Source organism: Lynx rufus, unplaced genomic scaffold (genome assembly GCF_022079265.1).
Source record: "Lynx rufus isolate CCGP_SWC_20201006 ecotype Redwood Valley unplaced genomic scaffold, mLynRuf1.p SCAF_6, whole genome shotgun sequence".
NCBI classification, from domain to species: Eukaryota; Metazoa; Chordata; class Mammalia; order Carnivora; family Felidae; genus Lynx; species Lynx rufus.
The window spans coordinates 47770086-47780000 of record NW_025814878.1 but is presented as its reverse complement, the minus strand read 5'-3'; the positions used below and the strand labels follow the sequence as shown (position 1 = coordinate 47780000).

General features: G+C 34.6%; 1 protein-coding gene across 7 annotated transcripts in view; it reads right to left on the bottom strand.

Annotated features, from left to right (window-relative positions):
- The window catches only part of SESN1 (sestrin 1), a 116926-nt gene that overhangs the window by 10405 nt on the left and 96606 nt on the right, over positions 1-9915 (bottom strand). For all 7 annotated transcript variants that reach the window (XM_047101582.1, XM_047101583.1, XM_047101584.1 and 4 more), the window contains 4 exons: positions 4543-4608; positions 3562-3762; positions 2752-2934; positions 540-782 (listed from right to left, as the gene is read on the bottom strand). In XM_047101582.1, the coding sequence (XP_046957538.1) occupies positions 540-782; positions 2752-2934; positions 3562-3762; positions 4543-4608 (693 nt within the window). The remainder of the gene's footprint in view (positions 1-539; positions 783-2751; positions 2935-3561; positions 3763-4542; positions 4609-9915) is intronic.

Here is a 9915-nt window from a genome sequence, read left to right as displayed (position 1 = left end):
GAGAAAATATAAAACCCAGAGAAGGAATAGAAAGCATTTTAATAAATTTACTTTCACCTATATATATATTTGTGCCAAGTTAAACATGAAAAAGAATTTTAAAAGGAGAAATTTCTAGATAAAGGCTGATTAACTCTTCTAAAAGATAATTAAGAAACCAGCCTGTTTCTTTTATGCAAAAGAGAGGAAAAGAATGTGATCAGCATCAGGGAGTCTCCACCACTAACTTGCATGGTCTCAGCCTCCCCTCATCTCACTGCAGCACCCATTCAATACTAGCTGGCTCTCATGGGGCATATGCTGGTGGCTCCTGATCCTAAAATTACACTTGAGTGTAACCTCCTAAAGGGTCTTATAATTTTATATGTCCCTTAGCACTAAACTACTGCTTAGCATTTATAGGCAGTCAGTAAATACTTGCTGAATGAACAGGTAGAGAGGCTTAACAGGGTAGGTTTTCTAAGAAGTCACATGAAAAAATAATATAGCAGCAATCATTATGATTAGTCTTAATCCTGTAACAAATAATAGATACTTACTGAAACATTTCCTGCTGAGTTGACCTGCATCTCATCCACACTGTGATTGCCATTTGTAATGTCACAGATGCAGTAGTTACTAACAGAAGGAGGTCTGAATGTGTGGCCACCATCACAATGAATTTCTGGACTGATTCCACAGCCAAATGTGAATGAGGCAAGAGAATGATAGTGTGTGAGGAGAACCACTGCATGTACCAGTTCTGCAAGGGACCAGCTGTGCTCTTCAGCTTTTAAAAGTCCCTTAAGAAAAAAAAAAAAGAACATATTTTTACACTGGTTATGGTGTTGGTAAAAGTAAATAGTTCATCTTGGTATTTAATCTATTTAAAACAGGATTAGGAGGCACCTGGGTAGCTCAGTCGGTTAGGCATCCATCTGACTCTTGATTTCGGCTTAAATCATGATCTCACGGTTCATGGGTTTGAGCCCCACATCAGGCTCTGAGCTGACAGTGTTGAGCCTGCAGTGTTGAGCCTGCTTGAGGTTCTCTCCCTGCCCCTCCCCTGCTCATGTGTGCAGGTACACGCATGTGCTCTCTCTCAAAATAAATAAATAAACTTAAAAACAGGAGTAGTCACTGTATAAAACCTAGGGTACAATTATAATTTGAGACACATAGAACCCAGAGTTTGCTAATATAATTTTTTATGAATTATGTATTTACAAACAGAGCTTAACATAACCTGATAATGACATATTCATTATTATTTTGATTTTCTGAAATCCTGATTTTAAAATGTAATAGAATGCTTTTTGTTTAAAAGCAGTTGCCATATTTCAGATGCCGGATTCTGAATGCTTTCACTGTTAGTTCAAAGTCTCAATCTAAATGTAATAAATCTGTATTTAAAGTGGAAGCTACTGTATAAAATATGCCTGTGTTTTTCTTTATTATCAAACTGTCTCAAGGAATTTTAAAGGCAGTAGTTTGAACTTGACTCTGCATATTCCTAAATCATCAAATTATAATTATTTAAAAAATTATGTTTAAGGTAAAGTCTACGATTCTTCAAAGTCTTGCATATCATATCCCTTCTGCTTCATTATTTGTTTTATAATCCTGTGTAATTTTGCATTACCAGACAATATAATAGATACTACATTAATCAATTTCAGATCTTATATCTTAATAAGATGCTTCAATTATATAATAGTATTGAAAATGTTTTATGAAATAGAAAGATAAGCCCAAAAATATGTTGCATTTCTACTGCATGGTAGATACTTTTAGGGAATGTCAATCTACCTAGAACCAGAAGGCACTAATTTAAATGGCATTTTAAAAAGATACACAAGATGCCACTTTACACCTATCAGAATGGCTAAAATCCAAAACACTGATACACCAAGTGCTGGTGAGGATATGGAGAAATAGGAATGCTCATCCACTGCTTCTGGGAATGCAAACTGGTACAGTCACTTTGGAAGACCTTTTCCCAGTTTCTTACAAAGCTAAACACAGGCTTACCATGCAATCCAACAATCACATTCCTAATTATTTACCTTTTTTGAAAACTTATGTTCACCAAAAAACCCCTGCATGTGAATGTTTATAGCAGCTATATTGTAACTGCTCAAAACCAGAAGTAACCCAAGATGGCTTTCAAACAAACTATGGTAACTCCATACACTGGTGTATTATTATTCAGTAATAAATAAAATAAATTTTCCATGGGAAATGCATGGAGGAACCATAAATGCATACTGATAAGTAAAAGAAGCTCGTCTGAAAAGATGACATACTGTATGATTCCAACTATGTAACATTCTGGAAAAGGCAAAACTATAGACAGTAAAAACATCAGTAGTTGCAGGGTTTCAGGGAAAAGGGGAGGGAGATGAATAGGTGGAGCCCACAGGATTTTTAGAGCGGTGAAACGACTTTGTATGATAGTGTAATGGTGGATAGATGACATTAGCATTTGTCAAAACCCATAGAACTATACAACACAAAGACTGAACCATAAGGTAAGCCCCAGATTTTAGTTAATAGTTAATTGATCAATATTGATTCTTTAATTATAGCAAATGTTATCATACTAATGCTAGATGTTAATAAAAGAGACTTGGGGGGAGTCTCAGGAGGGTAGAATATGAGAATATTCTGTGCCATTTTTCTGTAAACCTAAAATTGCTCTGAAGATTAAAGTCTATTTAAAAAAAAATCTTTTTTTAAGTGACACCTTAGATACATTACACTTCTACTTACCTCAATATGTTCTTTGGTAATAAGCCAAGGTCTATGGGCTAACACTTTATTAAGTTCTCCTAAATTTTGTAGTTTTTGAGGAGCATTCTCTAAACCATTAAGCCATTTGGGGTCTCCACCAACATGAAGGAAATCATTTACATGGAGGTTCACTAAGTAGGAACACTGATGTCTTGCTGCAGCCTTAAGAGAAAACAAAAAGATCAATCTAACTATAAATATTAAAATTTTAAACTATGAATATTTTTCCTTTATAATGGGTAAAACAGCAAGTGTTTGATTAGTCCGTTTGCAAATTTTTCATAAACCACAGAAATGCAGTTTCATATAAACATTAAAAAAAATCACACACACCATAGAAAGACCTCAGAAATATCCCAAAAACAAACTGAATAGCTGATAAAAGTATTTGAGCCTTAGGAATTGTATTTATATAACTTTCAGATCCTCAGATTAACAAACTTCAATTAAGGTGCCAACCGTAAAATAATGGAGTATAATTTACAAATCGAACAGGAGTAGTACCACTTATGTCAATGTGAACTATTTGTAACAGTGGAATAGATCCTGTGTTCTTCTTTATTCTCATTTAATGGAAAATGGTTCTTAATAATGTATAAACACTTGTTTCTTTTTACAGATACATCTGAGAGTATACTTATTTAGTAAGAGGAAAACCACATACTACCTAACAGGAATCCAATTAGAAGTCAGAATATAAGTATTCATCCCTGTGTTTAAAGCATTAACCATCTCTTAAAATGATTAATAAAGGAGGCAGAAGGAATTTTTCATTTAATGTTTACAAACCATTATTCCAATGTAGTGCCGATAATGTAGGGGCAATGGCCCATCCATTTGCAGTAGATAGTGTTGAGTCTTTAGGAAACTTTCTAGATACTGTGGGTGAAAAACCATCACTAATGTAATGTTATCCAAACGACCCAAAGCAGCAAAAGAATCTGCAAATAAAGCATGCATCTGTGCGTCTTCACTTCCCACTTGGAGAATCTGTATGAAAGAGAGGAAAACCATGGTTACATAAATTGTAAATTGGTGTTAGAATGCAGTGCATACGTACTTTTTTTTAAGTGTCATCTACAAGCAGGTTAAATTTGGCTTGAGAGAAAGGTTATAATTCTGAAACTTTAACTCAACTAGTAGCAAGACAGAAGAATAAACAGTTGAATATTATGTAGTAGGTAGTAGATAAACAACAAAGGCTGAACATTAAAGGCCACCTAGATAGGCTGCTTGCAGACTTGGCCAGAATCCAGATAAAGAAGCAGATTTAGATTATCAAATTTGCAGAGCTTGCAAACGGACTCTAAAGACTTTACCCTTTCCTTATAACGCCTAGTCTCAATTTAAGGAGAACCAAAATTTAAGGAGATCTAAAGCATAGGAGTTTTACATATTTAGAATTAAACATCCAATCTAGCATTGACACCAGCCTGTGGAGATGGTCAAGACCAAGTAACTCAGCTTATGAGCATGCACCTAACTAAACATCTAAATATAAAGAGATGGAGTATTATTGGTCAAAAACAAGTCTTGCCTTTCCTAGATTAAATATGGGTGTTAGAAAAGCGTCACGAAATACTAGAAATCAACATGACTATAACAGCTTTCTAATCCCACAGATTCACTGCCAAAGCATGATGATTAACTGCGATCAACTCTGCGTAAAACATGTTGTTGTCCAACAGTTGTTCAGATGCCAAGATGTGGGTCATGAAAGCTTTTCCTTAAAAGCATACAGTTCACTATGTACTTTCACAAACAACATACCTCCTTTTCTGGGATGAATCTGCTTGGTCCGTGTCCTAGTGGTCGAGGAATTCTAATTCCAAGTTCCTAGAAAAGAAAATTACACCATCTCAGGCCTCTCAGCAGTAAACAACATGAACTGAGGCTACAGGAATGGGAGGAAAAACAACCAGTTGAACAGAGACAGGCTTGTTTTAGTGGTTTGTTTTCATAGCCATATATACATACCAACTCCTCTGTTTGCATCATATGGCTGACAAGAGCTTATAATACGACACAGACTAAAAACAATAAAACCTGTTTCACTAAAACCAGAGTTTTGCATAAAGTGCTTGGCAGAAAGTCTAGAACAGAAAGTTCAGCACATAGCAACCAACCCTGTGGACTGTCACTGATACAAAATAAGACCAACGTGTTTGTACATCCAAAACTCAACCAACCAAAACATCAACCCCTGTGTATCTTGTCAGGAAATGAAAACTCACTAACCTCTGCCTAGATGTCTTAAGTTGAAAGGAGTGTTAATTATTATTACATCTACAATAACACTTCACAATAGGAGAAGAAATACTATGAAAAATAAAAAGTAGTTACTTAAATCCATAAAAGAAAATACTGCAGGGCATGTTTTCTCTGTGGCTGAGTAAAACAATCTTCGAGAAACTAACTTTGCGAGTTTGCTTTAAATCTTGTATTTATAGTATGTTATCAATTTTGCTTATATTTTAGAGAAGCCCAACTGATTAACAAATAAAGGTTTTCTGCCCTTTGACATAGTAAATCTAGAACCCTGTACTTGAGAGTCTACTAGAAACCTATATTTGATGTGACAGGGTAGTGTGGTTAACAAAAAGTGACAAGTACGTATTAAAGTCCATCTTTTCCCCAATACTGTGTGATTAGAGAAACAAAACTAAAATAATAACTTTTTTTTTTAAGGCTCATGTCCTATCAATCTGGTTTCTAAAAACAACAACAAAAAAATCCCCCCCCCCCAAATTCCTGAAGTTTACACATCTAAATATTAAACCCTTGCTTATATAACTACATACAAATATTATTTGTACCCTCTACTGCTTCCAAAAGTCCTTCAGGATGTTCCTTTTAAAGAAAAAAAAAGGGGGGGGGGTGGTTTGCAGACAGAGAAGGATATGTGGCAGCAATTCAAAAAATCTGGTCCAAGTGAATGAAAACCTTTTGAGCAGAGTGGATTTTTAAAAATTAAGCAGGCAGGACAAAACTGAAGAAAATCTTTATTGGGATAACTTAAGATGTCGATTCAAATACACTTGCCAATACACTTACACTGAACACAGCAATGCTCTAACTATACCCTTCACTAGAGGAGGCACTCAATTCACTGGTCTGGCCACAGGCATGTCTTAATTTTATTAGCCCGTAATAAATGCAAGAAAAAAACCTCCACATTCCTTCTATTCAATACATCATCTTAACACAAATGCAGCCATTTATATAAAACAATGATTCTATTAGCCTTTCTAACTGCTGAATTTCTGATCCAATTACATAGATATCAAGATATATTGGGCAAAATGTTAAGGTTACATTCAATATTTACCCCTCTTCATTTCTTCACTATATTATTTAAATAAAATGCATTTTAGGAAAATGCCCATTTCAAGAGTTTATCACTCTTTTTATACCTGAGAGACACTACTATTCTTGGGACTGTACTGTGTTAAAATGTAGTATTTCAGATGGAGGAGAAATGGATTATTCAACAAATGATCTTGATACAACTAGATAGCCACTCAGAAAAAAGTAAAGTTAGAACCATAAATCATACTTAAATTAGAGGTAAGTATTAAAAAAAAACAAACAAACACCCCAAACCAAAAAACGTAAGTGCTGGAAGAAAACACTCATGGAATGAAGTTAGGCCTAAGAATGTCATAAAACCCAGAAGTCGTAAAATAGAAAACTAGTAAATCTGATGACATAAAAATAAAGACTTTCACATGGGAAAAATAAACATATAAAAAACTCAAAAGCAAACAGAAAATCGGGAAATATATTTGCAGTTTCTATATCAAAGGGGCTAAATTTCTTGAGTACATGAAAACTCCTACAAATCAGTAAGAAAACCTACAACAACCTGATAGAAAAATGTACAAAGGACATGGACAGTTCCAAGAAATGGCTGAAAAATGGTCAACCTCACAATAAAACTTTAAGTTAGCTACACTGAGATACTATTTTTCACCTAAAAGATTGCTGAAGATCAAAAGTTTAATAGTAGGCTGTGCTGAAGAGGAGGTGGATAAATATTCGTTACTTATACATTTCTCATGGGAGTGTTGTGAAGTGTGAGGAAGTAAGATCAAGGAATACATAAGAAGTGTAAATCACTACAACTTATAGAGAGGGTAGTTTGTAATAATGATTGAAATTAAAAAGTCACAAATCCTTTGAGTCAACAATTTCAATTTAAATGCTGACCTGTACTCATAGACATGCCATAGGTAAAAGGATAATCACTGCAACATTGTTTGTAATAGTACAAAATATAAAACAACCTGAGCTCTCATCAACAGGACTGTTTTAATGTAGTATGACCACAGACTAGAATTATATGCAGTCCTTACAAGGAGAATGAAGCAATTCTGTATGAGTTGGCTTTAAAAGACCTCCAAGATATATATTGAGTGTGCATCAGGGGGGTGAGGTAGGGGAGAGCAAAGTGCGTAAGATGCATATATTTTGTTACTATCTGTAAGGAGAGAGAAAAAACTTAGCAATTCCATTTATAGGACTTTATTTTAACTAAATTAGCAACATGTGGGTGGCATATACATATTTTTAATAACAAGACTGATAGCACATGGACCTCAAAACAAAGAGGTTGAATTCTATTATTTTGGTTTTGTTTCTATACCAAATATATACTTTACATACTGAACTATCATAAAACAATAGTTTAGAATTCAAAGAAAGTGGCTATCAGTGTTTCAGAATGGAGTATTTTCCTGTAAGTATAGCAAAGACCTTTCCCAATGGTCCTATATACTTTTCAAGTCTTTGAAAGTCTACCCCTACAGCCAAATTTAATGGTCATACTTGTATCACTGTCTCCCCTATTCCTTCCCTTCAGTGGGCAAAAAACCTTCCTTCACAGTTCCTTTAGACATTCTTTCAGAGTGAAAAACTATGTGTTTTAAAGCAGGATGTTAACTAAAAGTAAACATTCTTGGGAATGGATTATAGACCAATTATGCTAATAATCTCTTATTGTTGAGGTTACATTAATTCCTTGATGAGGTACCAGTCTGGCAAGAAAACTGGAGATGGAAGAGAAGATAAACTGAAGAAACGAAAGGAATGGAAAGAAGTCTCTGACATTCAAGATTCCAATTTCATTATTTTACCTAAGTCTAGTTCCGGATCAAATAGAATTGTACCCAGCTCACATCCAGACTACCAGGGTCAATTTCCTATTAAGATGAAGAAGTTGTGAGAGGTCTGTGCCATTCCTTAAGGGCAGAAAGGAAAATGGTAGGAAGGAAAAGGAGAGGAAGTGAAAGAAAAGACTGGGGGAAGGGAGACACTGATATACTTAAAAAAAAAATCAAGTCTTTCCCAAAAAGGACTGATCGACTAATTTAATGGGAAATATAGTGAGTGCTATTCTAGACTCACATCAACTTATTCTCCATATTTGAAGGCTTACTCAATGTCCTTTGCTCTGTTTCTTAATAGATGAGGTACAGGAGAGAGATACAAGAATATCAACTGATGAGCTCTAAGACTCCATTCCACCATATCCTAGTCCAGATTCAGGCAGGAAGGAGATGATTTTATAAATTATATATATTTCTATATATAGCAAATTCTATATAATGTTTATGTAACATACAATAATTATAAACATAAAATAATCACATATAATAATTAATAAATTATACGTATGTATGTAATTTGAAATCAAGTACCTAGCTCAGTTAGTATTAGCGAGTGGTGCAGACAGGGGTTGAATCTAGGAAATCTGGTTCTAGAGTTGTCATTATTACTCTTTTGAGCCTCTGTAAGAGTTTTTGACACCTTAAAGGTCCTTTTGGATATCACTGTTGTTATGCAATAGTATTCTTGGTTTCTAAAAGGCTAATTTTCTGGAAAACTCATTTTCTGAATACTTCTTTTCCTAGTCAACATGACAAATTAGCTACTACCCTATCTTCTAGCAGGTATTGATTTTAAAAAGCTACTACAGGTCTTCAATAGGGTGATCATAAGCCAAACTAACTGCATTTCATAATTTCCTAAATGTTATTTCAATTATGCCTTATCTGTTGCTGTTGAAGAAAATTAATTACAGACTTTGAATACGTTTTGGCCAATCCCGATTCTAAGACACAGAACTGCCGATAGCAAATAGCCTTGTTTAAAAAGCAGATGTAGATGCTAATCACAGCACAAACCTCACAGGCCTTTGGTGAAGGTGTGGCTGGAAAAACTAACATGGGAACTAACAGTTCTTTCCTCTCAACAATTCTCCTAATCAGCATTTTGAAAAAGACAGCAACAGCCTCTGCCATGACAACACCGCTGCAAATCTCTGACATAACATCTATTTCTTCAGTAGCATGTAATACTAAGACACTCATTTTCACAATATGAAAATTCTTAGCAAATGTCGACAGTACCACAGAAACACTGTATCTGTATTGTATCACCTTATGAATCAGTGTTGGCATGCTAAAAGTACTGCTCTGATCATTTCCAAATTGGTCAGAGATACATTTAGGAATCTACAGCAATATCCTCCTTTAAGTGAGACAGTGATGTGCCACAAATGCAAAATAAAAGCATTCCTTGGCTTCTAGTGTCTACCCACTTGCAAAACAAGTGGAAAAGTAAATATGATTAAGTCATTTGAATCATTTTTCTCACTGGGCTTGGGGCACTTTTAAAAAACTGTCCAGACGTCTTATACCAATAACCACGATGCTCATATTAATTTTGATTGAAAAAAAAATTACAAAAGCAGTATGTGTTTCAACTAGGCAACGATAAATTGTGTAAAAAGTGAAAGCTCCCACCCCACTCTCCCTTCTTTAGGAGAATCATTTCCTAGAGCTGGTGCTAGGTTTCTGACATTCAAAAATTTTGAACAGAAATGAAAAGATGTAGAAGGAACAAAAATATATTCCTGCTATAACAAATGTAGTGGTGCTTCTTTTAACATTGTCATTACCTCTGCTTGGGAACTTGGAAATACTGAAAGTTCAGGTACCTCTTTTTCCAGTCTCTGGTCTTCTATAAAACATATTTAAAAAAAAAACAACCTCAAAAAAAAAACTATAAAACAAAAAACCAAAACAAAACAAAAAACTGACTTCAAAGTACTGGATTTGTAAGGCTGACTTAGGCCATGTG